Source organism: Pelophylax lessonae, assembly GCF_965119305.1.
Source record: "Pelophylax lessonae genome assembly, chromosome: 8".
Classification (NCBI taxonomy): domain Eukaryota; kingdom Metazoa; phylum Chordata; class Amphibia; order Anura; family Ranidae; genus Pelophylax; species Pelophylax lessonae.
Window position 1 is genome coordinate 158,897,048 of NC_138775.1, and position 23,224 is coordinate 158,920,271.

Sequence of the window (23,224 nt, forward strand, 5' to 3'; positions counted from 1 at the left end):
GTTCGGGAACACGCCGACAGAGGGTGCAGGGACTTATCCATAACTATGTCCATAACCGCATTAAGGTCACCCCCTAGCAGACGCGGAACCTGTGGTAGGGTTAGGGCTCGTGTCGACAAAGATGAGTAAAAGGACTGGTCGAATACATTAGGAGCATACACATTGGATATGACTAATTCCCTGCTGTTAATGCAAATATGTGCAGAGACATAACGGCCTTCCTCGTCCGTGTCCACTGACAGGATCTCCACTGGGAGACATTTGTGGAAAAGAATGAGGACACCGGCTTTGCGGCCTACTGCAGCCGAACCTATCACCTTACCCACCCAAAGCTTTTCCATACGTCTCATATCTTCCGCTGGAAGATGTGATTCCTGGAGAAGAGCTATGTCAGCCCGGAGGCGTTTAAGATGCCGCAAGACTTTCATCCTCTTCGCCGGGGATCTGAGGCCTTTAACATTCCATGATATCAGCGTCATTTCTCATACAAAAAAGGTCGATATGTATGACAATGATGGTGTACCTTTCCCAGATATGTGAGATAGACTCGCCAGAACATGTTAGTAAAAACTAAAGGGTAATCAGAAGGAAGCTCCATAAGTGTACCAGAGCTCAAGAGGTGACGACCTTTGAGGGGGGTAGGCCAAGGGAACAGGGAGTAGGAAAACTGGAAGGAACGAAAGCTATAGAACACATATAAACATAGCAAAACAATATCATCGACTTCACTTTTTTCCGCATTCGTATGCAATGGAGCACAGCTCCCCAAGTGTGACTCCAGAGACGGCTCGGGGCAGATGAATCCCTGAAAACGGTCATGTCTGTAGTGAGACCTGGGTCGCGATAGACGACTGAGCAGGATGCAGCCATGGCATAGAATGCGGATCATAGAGAGGAGCGCATAAAACATTAGGGGAATAGAAAATTATAAACGACATGTAATAAACACATTAACTAGCTCCAGTTCGTGGAGGGCAGGCTTACGGTTTCTGCCGTACGACGGCAGTTGTCATCCAGGGACAGATCATGGAAGTAGATCACCAACGTCCCAGGAAGCATAAGGAAGCGCTGAGGAGGCAGGAGGAGAGTCAGCGAGGGGGACCAGAGTGGCCAGAGCTAACCACATCCGCATATCGCTGCCTTTTTGGGGATTCCTTCCGTGGGCTATGTTGTAGATCCGGTCTGGGGAAGGAGGACGATTTAGATGCAGAAGACTGACCCGAGTCGCCATGATGTAGGGAGCGAACAAATTTCTCCGCTTCCAAAGGGGTCCTGGAAGGACAGTTGGTTGCCGTTCGGGGCACGAAGGCGTAGCGTCGCCGGATAGGCCAAGGTAAATTTTAAACGCTCGTTGTGCAGTTGCGAGCAGACGGTCTGGAATGCTTTGCGTCTTTTTGCGACGTCAACTGAATAGTCCGCAAAGATAAGTACTTTCATACCTTCTATTTGGAAGTGTTGGGTTTGGCGGAATTTCTGCAAGATGGCGGATTTGTCCGCGTAGTTGAGGTATTTCGCGATAATGGGGCGAGGGGTTTTCCGTTCTTCAGAGTAGAGCCCCATCCTGTGAGCCCGGTCCACTACACAAATCCCTTGCAGGCCCAGGGCAGCTGGTATTTTGCGTGCGCATAGCTCAGGAATAGCTGAAGGGGCAACGGATTCCGGGATCCCTATGAACCGAAGGTTCCTCCACCTGGATCTATTCTCCAAATCCTCGAGTTTGTCCATAATCACCCTGTTGAGCTTGTCCTGGGACTGTTCAGTGCCCTGCATCTGGTAGATTTCATCCTCAATGCTGGAAATTCTACCTTCTGCTTCATTTAGGCGGTGGGAGTGAGACTCCAGTTCTTTTCTGATGCAGGCCATGCCTGCAGCTACTGCCTGTTCCACCGAGGCTGTGATGGTGGGGGTGAGCAGCGCAACCACTGCCTTTGCAATCCGGTCCGTGGAGGGGTCTGTAGCCATGGGGGGTGAGGCAGAAGGTGGCTGGATGCCCTCCTCGGGCTGCTTGGAGGTGTCCATGGCAGCGGGATCGGGCGGCTTTCCGGGGTAGGCCGCGACCGCGGCCTCGATTTGGGCCGTACCCGGCGGAGGCCGCGTCGCCGCTTTTTCCAAGAAGCGCTCCATGGCGGAGCAAAAGGGATCTCTGGGCCGGGTCCGGGGGGGTTCTTAAGGCGGAGGAGGTGCCGATGGATCAGGCTGAAGGTGCCGGGCGGGCTTTTTATGCCGATTTGAGGGGTCTCACCGCGGGAGCTGAGTAGTGCTCAACTACTCCATGCGGCGCCGGAACCGGAAGTCCAAAATATTTTTTACAGAGAAGTGTTGGGTTGAATATGTGGAAAAAAAGGCAAAGTCAAAAGACTGTTGTGAATCTCTCTTTTTCGGCTGTAGGAGATCCTCCCTAGGCCTAGAATCAGCCTTGAGCATGGCCTGAGTCAAGAGGGATTCATCATAGCCCTTTTCCCGAAACCTATCCTTCAAAATGGAAGCCTCATGCAAGAAGTCCTCCCTATGCGAACAATTTCGCTTCAGACGTAAAAACTGACTGACAGGAACGGACTCTAACCACGCCTTATGATGGCAACTCGTGGTGTCTATGAATCCGTTCCTGTCAGTCGGCTTGAAAAAAGTGGAAGTAACAATTTGACCATCCTCTATCCGGATCTTTAAGTCTAAGAAATGAATCTCCTTGTTACTCGACTCATAAGTCAAGCTAATGCCCCTTTGGTTACTATTGAGGGTGTCCATAAATTGATTCAAGGACTCCCCCGTGCCATCCCATAGGAAGAGGATGTCGTCTATGTACCTATGCCAGAGCACAAGCTCCGGCCTAGGCACACCCCAGACGACATCCTCCTCCCACTTGGCCATTAACAGGTTGGCCATACTGGGCGCGAATTTCGCGCCCATGGCCACCCCCCTGTTCTGCAAATAGTAGGTACCATTGAACCAAAAATAGTTCCTAGACATTGCATAATCCAGAAGGGAGATGATGTAATCCCTCTGAAAACTCAAAAAGTTCTCAAGCCCCAAATAATAAGACACTGCCTCTCTACCATGTTGGTGCGATATTATGGTATACAGTGACGCAACGTCAGCTGTAACCAATATATAATTCTCTTGCCAGGTGATATTGCTGAGCTCATTAATCAGTTAATTTATGTATTTTTTTCAATTTATGGACACCCTCAATAGTAACCAAAGGGGCATTAGCTTGACTTATGAGTCGAGTAACAAGGAGATTCATTTCTTAGACTTAAAGATCCGGATAGAGGATGGTCAAATTGTTACTTCCACTTTTTTCAAGCCGACTGACAGGAACGGATTCATAGACACCACGAGTTGCCATCATAAGGCGTGGTTAGAGTCCGTTCCTGTCAGTCAGTTTTTACGTCTGAAGCGAAATTGTTCGCATAGGGAGGACTTCTTGCATGAGGCTTCCATTTTAAAGGATAGGTTTCGGGAAAAGGGCTATGATGAATCCCTCTTGACTCAGGCCATGCTCAAGGCTGATTCTAGGCCTAGGGAGGATCTCCTACAGCTGAAAAAGAGAGATTCACAACAGTCTTTTGACTTTGCCTTTTTTTCCAAATATTCAACCCAACACTTCTCTGTAAAAAATATTTTGCGCCGTCACTGGCACATCTTAAAAAATGATGGGGTGTTGGGCCCTCTTTTACCTCCACAACCTCAAGTTATCTACTGGGGTGTTCCCCCCTTGAGGTTACAGATAGCTCCTAATATTAGGGATCCCCCTAAAAAGGTCTCATTCTTTCAGCAGACGGGAGGCTTTTACAGATGTAGGAGGTGTGCTATCTGTAAACTAAACGTGGAAAAGAGGAGGCGAGTAGACACCTTTAAATCTGGGACTACAGGTCAGGATTTCACCATTAAGCCATTCATATCATGTACCAAAAGATATGTGGTTTATCTGGTGAGGTGTCCATGCGGCCTTGACTATGTTGGCCTCACCATCCGAGAGCTTCATGTGAGGCTCAAGGAGCATGTGGCCAACATAGTCAAGGGCTTCCCCAAGCATAGCCTCTTGAGGCATTATGATGAGTGTCATCACAGAGATCCCAGTGGTACCCTATTTTTGGGCATAGATAGATTTTCGGGCCACTGGAGGGGAAGTAACATGACAAGGGGGGGTCTCAAAGCTTGAGACTAATTGGATTTATAGACTCAGATCTTATGCCCCCTTAGGCCTTAATATAGAATGGGATTTGAATGCCCATATTAACAATTGCTAGTTCCTATCCTTCAGTGCAATATATGACATTTTTTGGTGCTGACATTCATTTATCTTTTAAATGTTTTTTTATATGCTTTTTTAACATTGTTATTTATTTGTTGTATACTTTTCATGTTTTTCATGTTTTTTATGCATTTTATTGCAATTCAGATGTCCGGTTTTCATTGTGAGATTATTGTAACTCCCCAGCCTTTTTGGGTGCTCTTGGTGTTCGCACCGGTGGGTGGCGCTGTCTCCCCGGGCTGCGTTTTCAAGTTTTATGGTGGATACATTTATCCTTGATTATTTCATGAATAGCCCTATTCAGGTTATTCTCAAGTTTGGGGTATTCGGGAGGTGGGAATAGTGCTAGAGTTATCAATATTTGGAAGGATTCTAGATTCATTTCATTATCCTCTCATAATGCCTTTTCCCCCCTTCCTTCCTTCCGGTCTGGTTGGTTCCTGACCGTGGAGCGCATATCCGACTTCCGGCTATTGCGCACTTCCGATGGGCTGTCTCTCCTCCGTCCCTTCAAAAGGCACTAGCGTACCTCGCAGCCACACCCCTTGATGACGACTTTTCATGTCGAAACGTGCGTCGGGTGGTGTGCTAGGCGACGTGTGCCGCAACTTGGAGGAGACAGAGCGGCCATCAACCGAGTGCCTAACATCAGGAATGCCCAGGAACCAGCGGGAAAATCTTAATATGAATGCGAGATATCTTCTGGACTCTGTAAGTGGCTTATTTTAGTGGGAATAAAGTATTTAGAAGCAGTCTGCGCTATGTGATGTTCTTTCTTCTCTCTTGCTAACATACACTACCTCTGAGCCTGCGAATTGGACATCTGAGTGGGAAGTCTCTGACCCTTTACTTATGTGCATTTGATCTCTGTTATGGGGGTCAACAACATCTGGTAACGAGTGGTGGTGTTTGAGTGCTTTTCTTTTAACACAAAAAGGTGCTTTATTGAAGTAATGAAAATACAACAAATAAAAATATTTCAGCATACATTTGTAAACTTGTACATTAGGATATAGAATGTTTTAAGTAATACCGGGAAGGTATAAAGAACAAGATACAAAAGTATAACATACTCGGTAACCCAGCCACCTATTAACCCAATACAAACATATAACCTAAGACTTATCTTCAAACAGTGGTAATTAGGCAAAAGCATTCCTAGGTGTTGATGTATCAAGAATTAATCCAAGTTATTGGGTATTGTGGATAGAAGTAGTCGAGCAACAATAAGGCTCCAGCTCACCGACAGGGAAAGAAAGGGAGTCCCGCCTAATGAGTGGAGTGAAAGAAGTGGGAAAGAGGAGAAGAAAAAAGAACAGATTGACAAACACTGAGAGGGAAGGGTCCAGGTAGGGGGGGGGGAATAAGGGGAGGTGTACAGCCTCCAATGTGGGGAGGTTATAATCTGTAAACTCATACTGCATGACTAAAAAGCTTCGTTGTACTGATCAAAAAAGAAATTGCCATCTAATACGGATCAGGGGAGAAGAGCCTTCCAATGGGAATACTCCACTCTACGTGGGAGATTTTAAAGTCTGGTATTCTTGTGAGGTTGTGAACAGTTTCCAGTTGGCCCAAAGTTTGTGGAAAAGATCATTTCTTTCATATTTCATAGCAACCGCCCTTTCCATCTCAAAGAGTTGGTTGGTCAAGGTGTATGATCCAATCCCTGAGTGTGGGTGTAGTAGAAGAATTCCAGTGTAAGGGAATTAAGCTTTTGGCACTATTCAGCATATGTCTAACCAATGAGGATTTGTATTTCTTATATGAGAACGTGTTTATATGAAGCAAAAATGTCGAAGCATCATTATCTAGTTCAATCCCTGATATATGCTTAATCCAATGAGAAATTGACCTCCAAAAAGGCTTGATCTTAGGGCAGGACCACCATATATGCAGGAAGTCCTCTCTGTCAATATTGCACCTCCAGCATCTGTCCGACACGCTGGGGTACCACTTTTTAAGGTTAGCCGGGGTTCTGTACCACTGAGTCCTGACCTTGAATGCGTTTTCTTGTAGCTTCGTACTAATGGAGCATTTGTACGAGAAAACACATGACTTCCTCCATTGAGCCTCAGAGATTTTTTTGCCAAGTGCCCTTTCCCAATTATATTTGTATAGATCAGAAGAGCTTCTATTTGTGGCGTTCAGCCATTTGTATGCTAGGGAGGTGATCCCTCTTAGAGGAGTCCGAAGCAAGCAGTGCCTTTCAAACACTGTGAGTTCTCTGAGAAAGAGAGATCTGGATTTGCTACTTTGGAGGAAGTCATGGATCTGCACATAGTTCCAAAATGTCAGAGGGTGGTCTGATGAACATTTCCGTTTTAGCCGTTCAAAGCTCAGTATTTTACCATTTTGAAAACAATCGGCAACATATAGTGGCGTCAACTTCCCATTGGTGATCCTTAACAGAGATTTATTCTGTGTCCCCGGAGGAAAGTCCGGGTTATTAAATAAGCACGTAAGTGGACTGGGGGAGGATGATAAATTATGTTTTGTCATGCATTTGCGGAAAAGGTCGAGGGTCGGTTGGATCAGGGGATGTGCTTTAATTTCCTTCGGGTGAGACAAATGACTGGACCATAGTAAATGTTGGGTATGAAAACATGTCCAGTGTCTTTCAATACCAACCCAGTCCTTCGTCTCATCATGGCAATGCCAGTCGATAACCCTGGTTAGATGAGTAGCCACATAGTACTGGTAGAAATTAGGAATACCCATCCCTCCTTCCTCTTTGCTTCGCTGCAGGTAACTAAAATTGATCCTTGGGTGTTTATTTGCCCAGATAAATTTCCTTTGAATGGTAGCTAATTTCCGGAAAAAGGAGTTAGGCAAGTGGATCGGGAGAGCGTGGAACAGATATAATAATCTGGGAAGTACCGCCATCTTGATAATGGCGGCTCTCCCGAACCACGAGAATTTGCCTCTATCCCATCTCCTGAGGTCATCAGTCAGCTTTTTGAGGAGTGGGGAAAAATTAGCGTCAAACAGGTCCTTAGGGTCAGGTGTAAGTTTTATCCCTAGGTATTTCAGTGAGTGCCGCTCCCATTTATATGGACAGTTTGCTCTAGTGAGGTCAATCATATGAGATGGTAGAGTCAGGTTCATTGCTTCGGACTTTGAGTGCTTTTCTGGTGGTGGTTCTTCAACTCTGGATTTGCCTCTTCAAAAGCGGAGACACATCATCATGGACTGCTTTCCCATTTATTCAGAATTTTTTAGGGCTTAGCGCCACATTTAGTGTTTTATGTGTTTCAAATCTGTTATCTTCCAGATTTTGTGTGGCTGCTTTATCCTTGTGATTTGTGATTAATCATATTGTTTTCAATATATGTTTATATGCTTCCTGTAGCGCGGCAACATTGTGTTTTTATATGTATTTTACACTTAGTCATATATAGGTGTTATAGGAGCATAACCATATTCGTGTAAATGATTTCATTAGCGCAAGCATATATTTCTGCTACTATCACACCTATATATGTCTAGGTGTGTATATACATACAAGTCTGTGTGTATATATACCCGTATACACAAGTTCAGATGTTTTGCCTGCCTCCAAAGAACCCAAAAAATGCCCAAAAAAATGCTAGCGTAAAAAAAAAATGCCCAGGTGTGTTGTTGCAGGCATTTGTTGGGGGTTTTTGGAGGCAGGCAAAACATCTGAACTTGTGTATAGTACCACTATACACAAGTTCAGATGTTTTTCCTGCCTCAAAAGAACCCAAAAAAATGCCCAAAAAACGCCTGCTATTAAACCGGCAAGGTGTGAAAAGCGAGAAGCCAACCTCCTGTGCTGAAAGTTTTCTAATACAAACAATCTTTTTTTTTATGGTTCTGGACTTGCTACAGAGCTGAAACTTCACAGGTACACTTTTTAGACCCCCCAGATACTAAATTTTTTAATTTTTTATTTTTTCAATAATTGGCTCTCTATCAAAAATGACAATTTTTAAGAACTTTTTTTGTGTGATTTTGTGTCTGGGGGGGGGGGGGTCTAAAAGGTGTACCTGTGAAGTTTCAGCTCTGTAGCATGTCCAGAACCCCCAAAAAAAGATCATATAGGTGTAAAAGTAGGGTCCCACCATCGCTGTTCTACTGAAAAATTATCTTTTTTTCTGGTTCTGGACATGCTACAGAGCTGAAACTTAGACCCCCCAGATACTAAATCCAAAGTCAAAATAAAAAAATCTCTCTCTTTTTTTTTTCAATAATTGGCTTTTTTATCAAAAATTACAATTTTTAAGAACTTTTTTTTGTGTGATTCATAGTCCCTGGGGCATGACCCAGAACCCTAGGCACTTTTTAGGGGCATTTATTGGGTTTTATGGCTTTAAAATGGTGTTTTTTGATTACCGAAGTTCGGGTCCATTGTTTTCAATGGGGTTCTGAAATCCGGGCCGAACTTTCGGGTAGTTCGGGTGTTCTGGTCGAACCGAACTTTTGAAAAGTTCGATCATCCCTACCCAACACACACCTAGGGACGACCGCCTTAAGAAGGCACCTGAACTCCCATCACCGATCCCAGTGGGAGCAACACCGTCAGAACCCACAAAGCCACACTCCAGGCTCTCACCGTCCAGCCTCTTCTCCTTCTCCTCTCTCCTCACATTTGTCCTCCACTCCACCTTCCATGATGCCATCGTCATGTTGTTCTGGAAAAAGGCAGGCTTCTGTGGCCCAAATGTTGCAGCAGAAAAAAATGACGACGCCGGATAACCCTCTTGCCCAACATTTGACTGCTGGCTTGTCAGAACTGATAGCCCGCCAACTACTGCCATATCAACTGGTGGACTCGGAGGCCTTTCGTAAATTTGTGGCCATTTTAACACCACAATGGAAGGTCCCAGGCAGGAACTATTTCTCGCAGAAGGGCATTCCAGAGCTGTATGACCATGTTCAGTGGCAAGTGAATATATCTCTGGCACACAGTGTCGGTGCCAAGATACATCTGACCACAGACACATGGTCTAGCAAACAGGGGCAGGGAAGGTATATCACTTTTACTGCCCACTGGGTGAATCTTCTGACGGCCATCAAGCATGTAACCCGTGGCACCCGTGTAGATTTGGTTGTACCACCATGGATTGCATGCAGGCCTGCCTCTTCTTCTCCTCCTCCTCCTCCTCCATCCTCCCTCTCCTCCTCGGCTGACTCCTCCTTTTCCGCTGCTACCGTCTCTTCCGCTGTGCCACCCAAGATCCCCAGAACCTATTCCACATGCCAGGTGAGACGTTGCCATCCTGTGCTGCGTCTGTTGTGCCTGGAAGCCAAGAGCCACACTGCTCCTGCACTCCTTTCAGCTTTGCGTTCACAGGCAGATCAGTGGCTGACACCGCTGAATTTGAAAAAGTCAAAGTGGTGTGCGACAACGGTGCCAATCTGCTGAGTGCGCTGAAACAGGGCAAAGTAACACACTTGCCATGCATGGCACACGTCCTGAACTTGGTGGTGCAGCGATTCGTTGCCAAATACCCTGGGGACCAGGACGTCTTGCGGCAGGCCAGGAAAATCTCGGGCTATTTCAGAAGATCTTACACAGCCATGGCTCGCCTTGCTGACATTAAGCGGCGACACAACCTGCCCATCAGGCGTCTTTTTTCACCTCGCCAGTGGCTGCTCATGAGGGATGCATGCAGACTTCTGCGGCCCTTCGATGAGATCACCAAACTGGTCAGTCACGGCCAGGGCGCCATCAGTGACATCGTACCTTATGCCTTATTTCTGGAGCGTGCATTGCGTCCTGTCATTGATCAAGCCATCGAGGAGCAGGAGCAGGAAGATGAGGAAGTCGCAATGTTGGATGAATTCCCAGTGGGTGCTACTCCATCTGAGACAAGTCAACAGCAGGAGTCTGAAGAGGAGTCAGAGGAGGATGGTGCTGGGGGGATGAGGAGGAGCAAGAAGAGCATGCTTTAAACCTTTCTGGGATCCCTGGTGTTATGCGTGGATGGGGGTAGGAGAACGAGGACGACATTGTCCTGGATGATGAGCTGGAAGCAGGCCACTACACCGCTTCCAGTTTAGTGCAAATGGGGGCCTTCATGCTCCAGTGTTTTAAGGGGGACCCCTGTATAAAAAGCATAAAGGCCAAGGACCAGTACTGGGTGGCAACGTACTTAGACCCCCGGTACAAACAAAAAATGGCGGAAATGTTACCACAATCACAGAGGGCGGTCAGAATGCAACACTTCCAGGCCTTGTTGCGGGAAATGCTGCATTCTGCTTTTGTGTGCGCTGGCAGAGGAATTTCCACTCACAGAGATACAGTTGCGCGTAGCAATCCAACAGCGCCTGCAAGAAGAGGGCGGTTTGAAGATGTCTTGGTGACTTCAGATATGAGATCCTTCTTTCAGCCGACCCATCGACAGCTGTACTCCGCATCCATTATCAGGGAACGCCTAGACCGACAGGTGTCCGACTACATTGGGTTAACGGCCAATGTGGACACTCTGAGGAGTGATGAACCCCTGGACTACTGGGTGGGCAGGCTTGACCTCTGGCCAGAGCTTGCACAATTTGTAATGGAAATGTTGGCTTGCCCCCCGTCCAGTGTCCTGTCCGAAAGAACGTTCAGCACAGCAGGGGGGATCGTGACCGATAAGCGCACTCGCCTAGCTCATGACAGTGTAGACTACCTCAAATTTATAAAAATGAATGAGGCATGGATCTCTGAGGAATTCAACACATGTGACCAGTAGACCATGTTTCATTGAAATTCCTCATGCCAGGCCACAAATATCCGCCAGACCGCCATCCACCCATAGCAATTCCTGGCCCTTCGCTTTGCTACATACAGCGGCATGAAAGGCATTTCATGTCCATTGAATGGCAAATTTTTGGGACCTTTCAGGGCCGACAATTATTTGTTCTGTGAATGCCTAATGTACCTTCAGCCACCAAATACTACGTTCTTAGCTGTCAGATAAACCTATGTGGGCTAATTTTTGGGGCCAATACTGGCCGGCGCTTACTTCTGTATCCTGTGAATGCCTAATGTACCTTCAGCCACAGAATACTACATTCTTAGCTGTCAGATAAATCCATGTGGGCTAATTTTTGGGGCCAATACTGGCCGACACTTACTTCTGTATCCTGTGAATGCCTAATGTACCTACAGCCACAGAATACTACGTTCTTAGCTGTCTGTAAAAACCCATGTGAGCTAATTTTTGGAGCCTATACAGGCCGACACTTCTGTATACTGTGTGAATGCCTAATGTACCTCTAGCCATCAAATACACTACGTTCTTTGCTGTCAGTTAAACCCTTGTGGGCTAATTTTTGGGGCCTATACAGGCCGACACTTACCTCTGTATACTGTGAATGCCTAATGTACCTCTAGCCATCAAATACACTATGTACTTTGCTGTCAGTTAAACCCATGTGAGCTATTTTTTGGGGCCTATACAGGCCGACACTTACTTCTGTATCCTGTGAATACCTAATGTTCCATCAGCCACAGATTACTAAGTTCTTAGCTGTCAGTTAAACACATGTGGGCTAATTTTTGGGGCCAATACTGGCCGACACTTACTTCTGTATCCTGTGAATGCCTAATGTACCTTCAGCCACAGAATACAGCATTCTTAGCTGTTAGGTAAACCCATGTGGGCTAATTTTTGGGGGCCAATACTGGCCGACACTTACTTCTGTATTCTGTGAATGCCTAATGTACCTTCAGCCACAGAATACAATGTTCTTAGCTGTCAGGTAAATGCATGTGGGCTAACTTTTGGGGCCTGGAATGGCCGACACTTACTTCTGTATTCTGTGAATGCCTAATTTTTCAGACTGGAATTGAAAATCAATGGGTCTGTAAAGGTTCCCCCAAATTGTGGAATGGATGCAGACCCATTTTACAGATGTGCGAATGGACCCCTTTTATGTATTAGACCGGCTGCTGTCAGTTCTGGCAGATCTATGAAAAAAAAATATATATATATATTTTTTGCTGTAAACAAAAAAAAAAAAAAAATTTAGGGCAACTTTTTCAATTGCAATACTTCTGTTATGACATTGTCCATGTGCTGGGACTATTTGTGCACAGCTAGTATCTTTTTTGTGGCTGCAAATATGACCTAAAGATTTTTAAAGTTCGCCTCCCATTAAAGTCCATTGGGCCCGCCGCATACTCGCGGTTCGCAGACTTTCGAGAAAATTTGCGGCTGACGTTCGCGAACCGCCCCGGCCGATGTTCGTCCATCTCTAATGATAGGTAGTCAGAAAATGATGTGTGTAATTTATGCTCCTAGAACGCCTGAAAGTGCTACTTGTATGTGGAGTCTCTTTATGTGGCCAGGCTGTGTAAAAGTCTCATACATGTGGTATCGCCATACTCAGGAGAAGTAGCAGAATGTATTTTGGGGTGTCATTTTTGCTATTTACATGCTATGTGTAAGAAATATCCTATAAATTGACAACTTTGTGTAAAAAAAAAAAAGGTTTTAATTTTTTTTCCACATTTTCCAAAAACTTGTGGGAAAAAATGGCACATTCAAAAGACCCATAATGGCTCATAGAATATACGTTGGAGTGTTTGCTTTCCAAAATGGGGTCATTTTGTGGGCTTTTCCATTGTCTTGGTGCTCCAGGGCCTTCAAAAGTGTGATAGGTAGTCAGAAAGTTATATGTGTATTAATGCTCCTAGAACGCCTGAAGGTGCTACTTGGATGTTGTGTCTCTTTATGTGGCCAGGCTGTGTAAAAGTCTCACACATGTGGTATCACCATACTCAGGAGGAGTAGCAGAATGTATTTTGGGGTGTCATTTTTGCTGTGTACATGCTATGTGTTAGAAATATCTTATAAATTGACAAATTTGTGGGAAAAAAAGAAAAAAACATTTTTTTTCTTCATTTTCCCAAGAATTGTGGGAAAAAATTATAACTTCAAAAAACTCACCATGCCTCTTACTAAATACCTTGGACTGTCTACTTTACAAAAAGGGGTCATTTGGGGGGTATTTGTACTGTCCTGACATTTCAGGGCCTCAAGAAAGGAGATAGGCCGTCAGTACATCTGGTGTGATCAATTTTCAGTAATTGGTACCATAGCTTCTAGACTCAATAACTTTCACACAGACTAAATAATATACACTAATTTGGGTTAATTTTACCAGAGACATGTAGCAGTATAAATTTTGGCCCAAATGTATGAAGAAAAATTAATTTTTTGCAAAATTTTATAATAGAAACTAAAAAAAAAAGTGTTTTTTTTTTCAAAATGTTTGCTCTTTTTTTGCTTATATCACGAAAAAAAAAAATGGTTGTGATCAAATACCACCAAAAGAAAGCTCTATTTGTGTGAAAAAAAATGACAACAATTTTGTTTGGTTACAGTGTAGCATGACTGAGCAATTGTCATTCAAAGTGGGAGAGTGCTGAAAGCTGAAAATTGGTCTGGGCAGGAAGGGGGTCTAACTGCTCTGTATGGAAGTGGTTAATGAAATGCAGCTCCCCAACACCAGTAACACTCCTGCAGCCCCACAGAAGGACATCAGGCTTTGTGACATTTGTCTTCCTCGTGGTGCCATTGCTGACAGCATGAAATGGGAAGGGGTTTTCTTTTATAATCCTTTTATAATCAACTGTCTGCTGGACACCTGTTTAATGGATAAATATACACACCTGTAGTTGAATTCTTGTTAACTATGATTTTGTTGTCTAAAATGTATTTTTGCTACTAAGACTTTCATTGGGGTGTATTCGTTTTTGCCACATGGTCTTGAATGAATTTGTTAGGAAAAATACTTTTGTGTGTGCAAATGAACAAATCTTGGTATCAATTCATGGCCTGCTGTTTTTTTTTTCTTTACTGGCACTTTCTTTTATATTGTTCAGGTGTCAACAGGGAAACCCATTGGCAGCTAATGACTCATCGGTTGTTAAGGATGCCACAGCCAGTTTCCTGGCCCGCTCCTTAACAATCAGCTTACACTGCGCCCTGAGTGGGCAATGCTTTGCCCAATCAGGACTCAGAATGCACTGTGCAGTGCTCAGTGTATTGCAGGGTGCTCATCGGGGCTAACACCTTGTGAACACCCTGCAAACTCATGCTTGGGCCAAACCAATCGCTCATAGTGGGGAAGAATTTGGACTTCTGCATCATTTTGTTCATGTCATGGCATTTGGGCAACAGCAAGCATTTGACATATGTACTATCCCTTTTTCACTTTACTAATGTGTTTTTTTTTTTTTATAGTATGTATTTTATAACATTGGAGTGCATTACATGCTCCATTATGCACAGGGAAAGATATATTGTATTCCCATTAAATTTTTGTATAAAGAATCGTGGACTATCACACACATTTGTTCTTGATCATTCTTTATTTATAGTATGCACAAATATGATTTAAGTGGGTTCTAATTTATTGTGTGTTTAAAATATATATTTTACTTATTTTCAGTACCTTGTACAGTAAAAGAAACCGACATGCAACAAAACAATATACAGTTTAAATATAAATGGGGAGAAGATAAAACCAAAAAACTATACAGTGAACATGCTGATAGCATGTCATTTGAATGCAAACCTGGATATCAGATATCTGATGAAAAACTTCTGAGAATTCAGTGCTTGGACGGTGTGCTAAAATACCCAAGATGCCTAAAGGAAGGTAAACACCATAATTTACAGTCAATGTTACTCACATGTACACTCTTTCCACCTACAATATTGCTGTTAAATTTGTGTAATAAACAAGTAAAAAAAAAAAAAAATACATAAAAAATATTTAACATACACATTTGCCAGTATGCCAATTCGCTATACTGCTATACAATTTGGTACTTCAGTGGTTTGAGAATGTGCAATTAAACTTAATGTACAATTACAGTATTTTAAGCAGAATTAAAACACAATTTATGTTAGAAGGTTTACAAATGAAACAGGCTTTTGCTGTACATTCTCTGGTGTCACACAATCAAATTAAACTGTTGAAAATAAAAGCACTTTACAATACAAACTGTTAAAAAATGTAGCTTCGAGAAGAGGGAGAGAAAGGGGTTAACAAGAACTAATAAGGGATTACTATGGGTTAAATCGGAGCATTTTTAATTTATAAAACATATTTTTGTGTATCATATGTTTTAGAATTACATACTTCCTTTCTACAGGAGTCACACTCATTTCCCTTGATAAGTAGAGCTGGACCTGAGAGGAAGCCTAAAGTGGTTGTAAAGGCACAAGGTTTTTTATCTTGATGCATTCTATGATATGAAGGTAAAAAAACCTGTGTGCAGCAGACCCCCCTAATACTTACCTGAGCCCCCTCTGGATCCTGCGATGTCCACGAGAGCCTTGCCTCTCCAGGGACCATTGGCTCTCACTGCTGTCAATTACAGTCAGCCAATCAGGAGACCGAGGGGGTGGGGCCGAGTCAGGTCTCTGTGTGTGAATGGACATACAGTATGTCACAAAAGGGAGTACACCCCTCACATTTTTGTAAATATTTTATTATATCTTTTCATGTGACAACACGGAAGAAATTACACGTTGCTACAATGTATAGTAGTGGGTGTTATACAGCTTGTGTAACAGTGTAAATTTGCTGAAATGTCTAAACCGCTGGAAACAAAAGTGAGTACACCCCTATGTGAAAATGTCCGAATTGGGCCTAAAGTGTCAATATTTTGTGTGATCACCATTATTTTCCAGCACTGCCTTAACCCTCCTGGGCATGGAGTTCACCAGAGCTTCAGGTTGCCACTGGAGTCCTCTTCCACTCCTCTATGTCGACATCACGGAGCTGGTGGGTGTTGAAGACCTTGCTCTCCTCCACCTTCCGTTTGAGAATGCCCCACAGATGCTCATTAGGGTTTAGGTCTGGAAACATGCTTGTCCAGTCCATCACCTTTAACCTCAGCTTCTTTAGCAAGACAGTGGTCATCTTGGAGGTGTTTGGGGTCGTTTTCATGTTGGAATACTGCCCTGTGGCCAAGTCTCCAAAGGGAAGGGATCATGCTCTGCTTCAGTATGTCACAGTACATGTTAGCATTCATGGTTCTCTCAATGAACTGTAGCTCCCCAATGCTGGCAGCACTCATGCAGCCTCAGACCATAACACTCCCACCACCATGCTTGACTGTAGGCAAGACACACTTGTCTTTGTACCCCACACCTGGTTGCCGCCACACACGCTTGACACCATCTGAACCAAATAGGTTTATCTTGGTCTCAGACTGCAGGACATGGTTCCAGTAATCCATATCCTTAGTCTGCTTGCCTTCAGCAAACTGTTTGCAGACTTTCTTGTGCATCCTCTTTAGAAGAGGCTTCCTTCTGGGTAGACAGCAATGAAGACCAATTTGATGCAGTGTGCGGCGAATGGTCTGAGCATTGACAGGCTAACCCCCGCCCCTACAAGCTCTGCAGCAATGCTGGCAGCACTCAAACGTCTATTTCCTAAAGACAACCTCTGGATATGATGCTGAGCCCATGCACTCAACTACATTGGTAGACCATGGCAAGGCCTGCTCTGAGTGGAACCTGTCCTGTTAAACCGCTGTATGATCTTGGCTACCGTGCTGAAGCTCAGTTCCAGGGTCTTGGCAATCATCTTATAGCCTAGGCCATCTTTATGTAGAGCAACAATTCTTTTTTTCAGATCCTTAGAGAGTTCTTTGCCATGAGGTGCCATGTTGAGCTTCCAGTGACAAGTATGAGAGAGTGAGAGTGATAACACCAAATTTAACACACCTGCTCCCCCTTGTAACACTAACGAGTCACATGACACCAGGGAGGAAAAATGGCTAATTGGGGCCAATTTGGACATTTTCACTTAGGGGTGTACTCACTTTTAAACAACAATAATAGAAGGGCGCACCAACCTTGTGCATTACCACTAAAAATGTTTATTTAAAATCCAAAAAAGCAACATACACTGTACTTAGAAACATATGATAGTTGCACACATGCAAAGACAATGGAACCAATCATCTCCAGGACAGCCAGGAAACTCCTACGGTGCTAGATGACGTGATGTTATCAGAATATGCCTGACTGATGCGTTTCGAGGGAGGACCCTCTTCCTTAGAGCCAAAAAGTGCTCCTAATCCACCATTGCCTTTGTGAGGTGTCATGTAGTCGGTTTGTACCACCCACAACACTCGGCCCCGCCCCACAGGGAGCAAAGGTCAAGGGTGTGGGTAACAAAGATGGAATTTGTTTATGGGAAGTCTGTGGTACCCATACCCTAGGAGGACCGCACAGTATGCACTCCCTCCTGATATGTACAAACCAGCCGCACACCTACACCAATCGCAAATCATGATGGTAGCAATAAAAAAGATAAACTGTTAAAACACTATTATTAACTGAGAATAAAAACTAAAAGCATAGAGAATATCATGAATCATTAATAGGGTTGAGCAGACACCTAGATGTCCGTGTTCGACGGGTTCGGCCGAACTTTAAAAAAAAGTCCGGGTCCGTGTCCCGGACTTTTACCGAACTTTTCCCGCACACCGAACCCCATTGAAGTCAATGGGGACCCGAACTTTAAGGCACTAAAATGGCTCTAAAACACCAAAGGAAAGGGCTAGAGTGCTGCAAATGGCAGCAAAACGTAATTAAGAGCATGGCAAGTGCTCTGCAAACAAATGTGGATAGGGAAATAACTTAAAACAACAAAAAAAAACAGAAAAATAAAACAATGTTCTTCTTCATCTCTGAAGGACGAGGCCCATATGGAGTAGGAGGGAGGTTGAGGTGGTGGTGGATGTGGCGGTGACATAGGCATGCGCACAGGGTGTGCCGGGTGTGCCTGGGCACACCCTAATCACCTAGGGCACATAGCATTGCCAGTGAGGAGATGGGAAAGATCTCCCTCGGACCTGCTCTGCTCTATTTCTCTTTGCCTACAGGTACATGGCCCCGATACATTACTCTCCCTGCTGGCAAACACATGCATGTGTATTTCAACTTTGGGGTGCACACCTTAATGCAATAGGCTGCGCACACCTATGGGCGGTGTAGGTGGAAGCGGCGGTGGAGGAGGACCAGGGCCGGATTAAGAGCATCATGGGCTTGGTGCTGAGGATTTTGAAGGGCCTTAAGGGCCGTGCCTTGCCATGCACCCAGAGGAGGAAGGGTGCAGCCATGCATGCCTAATTCAACATGGGATGCTGTCTCTGAAGCCCATAAACACATCCATGCATCGGCAACTGTCCCTCCTTGTCCGGCCTTCGCGCTGTGTGGGGAGGTTCTGAGGGTGCTGCCTGGGGAAGCGAGCATAGAAGCCAGACTTCTGTGTTTACAAGTGACAGAAGAGCGGTAACAGTGAATATGGCCAACCCGGGGCCTATATAAAAGGTAGGGGCCTGGAGCTGCAGCTCCAATAGCCCCTACGTTAATCTGGCCCTGAGGAGGAGGACGAGGTAGCCAACACTGCTTCTTTTCACAAATTTTAAATGAGGGTACACCCCAAAAGAGTGAGAAAGAGCAAAAATGGAACAATGGGTGGGTAAGGTCGGTATCCATTGCTATTATGCATAAGGTACGGAAAAGTCCTGTGGGATCCATGCCTGGTTCATTTTAATGAACGTGAGCTTGTCCACATTGTCTCTGGACAGGCGGCTGCGCTTGTCTGTTATAACGCCCCCAGCCGTGCTAAATACCCGTTCAGATAATACACTGGCTGCAGGGCACGCCAGCACCTCCAAGGCGTAAAGGGCAAGCTCAGGCCATGTGCCCAATTTGGAGACCCAGAAGTTGAAGGGGGCAGACCCCTCATTCACTACATGTAGGCGTGTGCACACATACTGCTCCACCATGTTGGTAAAATGCTGCCTCCTGCTAAGACGTTCCATCTGAGCTGCTGGTGCTGCTGTTTGTTGTGGCGTGCTGACAAAGCTTTTCCACATTTCGGCCATGCTAACCCTGCCTTCTGAGGTGCTGGCGGTGCCCTGGTTGCGTTGGCGACCTCCTCCTCCTCCTCCTCCTCCTCCTCCTCCTCCTCTGCCTTGTGCTTCCACTGCGGCCCCGCTGTCAGATGGGAATGCCAGCAGCATGGCGTCTACCAGCGTGCGCTTGTACTCGCGCATCTTGCGATCGCGCTCCAATGAGTGAATTAAGGACGGTATGTTGTCCTTGTAACGGGGATCCAGCAGCGTGGCCACCCAGTAATCAGCACAAGTTAGAATGTGGGCAACTCGGCGGTCGTTGTGGAGACACTGCAGCATGTAATCGCTCATGTGTGCCAGGCTGCCCAGAGGCAACGAAAGGCTGTCCTCTGTGGGAGGTGTATCGTCCGTGTCCTCTGTATCCCCCCAGCCACGCACCAGTGATGGCCATGAGCTGGCCTGGGTGCCACCCTGCTGTGAACATGGTTCCATCTCCTCCTCCAGCTCCTCCTCCTCCTCATCCTCCTCATCCTCCAGAACTGTGTCCCTGCTGGACAATTGTGTCCCTGGCGTTTGTGTGTGCAGGAACCCACCCTCGGAGCCCCTTGCGAATGACTGCCCTGAAAGCCTTGGAAATGTTACCTCTTCATCCTCCTCCTCATCCTGTGCCACATCCTCTTCCATCATCGCCCGAATTGTTTTTTCAAGGAGGCATAGAAGTGGGATAGTTAAGCTGAGAACGGCGTCATTGCCACTGGCCATGTTGGTGGAGTACTCAAAACAGCGCAACAAGGCACACAGGTCTCGCATGGAGGCCCAGTTATTGGTGGTGAAGTGGTGCTGTTCCGCAGAGCGACTCACGCTTGCGTGCTGCAGCTGAAACTCCACTATGGCCTGCTGCTGCTCGCACAGTCTTTCCAGCATGTGCAAGGTGGAGTTCCACCTTGTGGGCACGTCACATATGAGGCGGTGAGCGGGAAGGCCGAAGTTACGCTGCAGCGCTGCCAGGCGAGCAGCAGCAGGGTGAGAACGCCGAAAGTGCGCACAAACGGCCCGCACTTTCTGCAGCAGCTCTGACATATCGGGGTAGTTTTTAAGGAACCTCTGCACCACCAAATTCAGCACATGCGCCAGGCAAGGGATGTGCGTCAAACCGGCTAGGCCCAGAGCTGCTATGAGATTTCGCCCGTTATCGCACACCACCAGGCCGGGCTTGAGGCTCGCTGGCAGCAACCACTCATTTGTCTGCTGTTCCATGCTCCTCCACAACTCCTGCGCGGTGTGTGGTTTGTCCCCCAAACAGGCAAGTTGTAAAACTGCCTGCTGTCGTTTACCCCTGGCCGTGCTGAAGTTGGTGGTGAAGGTGTTACGCTGTCCGGATGAGGAGGCGGTAGAGGATGAGGAAGCGGAGTAGGAGGAGTTAGGAACAGGAGGCAAACTGAAGCGCCCTGCAATCCTTGGTGGTGGAAGGACATGCGCCAAATTGCTATCCGCCTCAGGCCCATCCGCCACTGCATTTACCCAGTGTGCCGTTAGGGAGATATAATGCCCCTGACCGTGCTTACTGGTCCACGTATCGGTAGTTAGGTGGACCTTGGCACAGATGGCGTTGCGTAGTGCACACCTGATTTTTTTCCCCCACTTGGTTGTGCAGGGAAGGGATGGCTTGCCTGGAAAAGTAGTGGCGGCTGGGCACGACGTACTGTGGGACAGCCACCGACATAAAGTTTTTAAAACTGTGCGTCTCCACCAGACGGAATGACAGCATTTCAAAGGCCAATAATTTTGAAATGCTGGCATTCAGGACCAGGGATCGCGGGTGGGTAGGGGGGTACTTCCTCTTCCTCTCAAGTGTTTGGGAGATGGAAAGCTGAACGCTTCCACGGGACATTGTGGAGATGGTTGTTGGTGACCCAGGTGGTGGTGTTGCTGACAGATCGTCTGTTTGCGGGGTGACAGGTGCCGGTATCACTACAGATGTGGCTGGAGCGGCCGAGACTGCAGCAGAAGAGGAAGCAGGATGAGCCAGAGACGTTTCTTGGTTTTGAAGGTGTGTACTCCACTGCAGCTCGTGCTTTGCACTTAGATGCCTGATCATGCAGGTTGTGCTCAGGTTGAGAAGGTTTATGCCTCGCTTCAAGCTCTGATTGCACAGGGTGCAAACCACTCGTGTCCTGTCATCAGCACATTTTCTAAAGAACTTCCACGCTAGAGAACTCCTTTGAGCTGACTTTGGTGCGCTCGTTCCCTTGCTGTGTTGGGCAGTAGCGGGCGTAGTGTCTAGGGCACGGCCGCTCCGCTTCTGCACCCTGCTCCCTCTTCTGCTGTGCTGGTGGCTCTGTGCGACCACCGCCTCTTCCTCCAAACTACTCAGGTCACCTGCATGACGTTCATTCCATGTGGGGTCGAGGACCTCATCATCCTCCACATCATCTTCCACCCAGTCTTCACCCCTGCCCTCCTTGTCGGTCTCCACAATGCTGAACGCCGCAGCAGTTGGAACCTGCGTTTCGTCATCATCGGAGACGTGCTGCGATGATCCTTGCATGTACTCATCTTGAGAAATAAGTGGTTGGGCATCGCTGCACTCAATCTCTTCCACTTGTGGGGCAGGGCTAGGTGGATGGCCCTGGGAAACCCTGCTGACAGAGTCATCAAAAAGAAGAAGAGACTGCTGTATGGCTTGGGGCTCAGACTGCTTGCCTGATTTGCAAGGGGGTGAGGTGAAAGACGGTTGGACATCGGCTGCAGGTGCCAACTGTGACCTTTCTGCAGTAGACTGGGTGGGAGACAATGTGAAGGAACTGGAGGCACTGTCAGCAGCAAACCAATCTACTATCGCCTCCACTTGTTCTGGCCCCATCACTTCTAGGGACGTATGATGCCCTACCAAATACTGATGCAGGTTCTGTCGCCTACTCACACTTGAGGAAGGTGTTTCACTTGTGCGTGTAGCTGGCACAGATCGACCACGTCCTCTCCTTGCAACAGGAGCTCTACCAGCAGCACCACGACCCAGGCCACGGCCCTTATTTGACGGTCTCCTCATATTTCTGTAATTTAAGATCTTGCCCTAGAAAGGAAGGTTTTTATTGAATAGCGGAATAGGAAATATGATCCAAAAAAGTGTATGTATCTCGCACGTACAAAACCACACTAGTCCCCAATTACTATTGTTTCTACCCCTAAAAGGATGGATGAGGAGTAGGAGGAGTATGGAACAGACAGCACCCTCAAATCTTCAGAAGTATGAGATGAACCTCAAAAACTTGGAAAGGTGGATCTCACACGTACCGACACAGACTATCCCGCAATTCAATTGATCCTCAAAGGTTTTTATTGAATAGCGGAATAGAAAATATGATCAAAAAGAAAGTGTATGTATCTCACACGTACACCACCACACTAGGCCCCAATTACTATTGTTTGTACCCCTAAAAGGATGGTTGAGCAGTAGGAGGAGGAGTATGGAACAGGCAGCACCCTCAAATCTTCAGAAGTATGAGATGAACCCCAAAAACTTGGAAAGGTGGATCTCACACGTACCGACACAGACTATCACGCAATTTAATTGATCCCCAAAGGTTTTAATTGAATAGCGGAATAGAAAATATGATCAAAAAGAAAGTGTATGTATCTCACACGTACACCACCACACTAGGCCCCAATTACTATTGTTTGTACCCCTAAAAGGATGGTTGAGGAGTAGGAGGAGGAGTATGGAACAGGCAGCACCCTCAAATCTTCAGAAGTATGAGATGAACCCCAAAAACTTGGAAAGGTGGATCTCACACGTACCGACACAGACTATCACGCAATTTAATTGATCCCCAAAGGTTTTAATTGAATAGCGGAATAGAAAATATGATCAAAAAGAAAGTGTATGTATCTCACATGTAAACCACCACACTAGGCCCCAATTACTATTGTTTGTACCCCTAAAAGGATGGTTGAGGAGTAGGAGGAGGAGTATGGAACAGGCAGCACCCTCAAATCTTCAGAAGTATGAGATGAACCCCAAAAACTTGGAAAGGTGGATCTCACACGTACCGACACAGACTATCACGCAATTTAATTGATCCCCAAAGGTTTTAATTGAATAGCGGAATAGAAAATATGATCAA

At 46.0% G+C, this 23,224-nt stretch overlaps 1 protein-coding gene across 1 annotated transcript in view; it reads left to right on the plus strand.

Moving 5' to 3' along the window:
• The window catches only part of LOC309562208 (uncharacterized protein), a gene marked incomplete at its 5' end in the record, with an annotated part of 1,875,955 nt that overhangs the window by 381,248 nt on the left and 1,471,483 nt on the right, over positions 1 to 23,224 (plus strand). Inside the window, one exon of the mRNA XM_082266327.1 lies at positions 14,666 to 14,875. Coding sequence (XP_082122453.1) covers positions 14,666 to 14,875 — 210 coding nt within the window. The remainder of the gene's footprint in view (positions 1 to 14,665; positions 14,876 to 23,224) is intronic.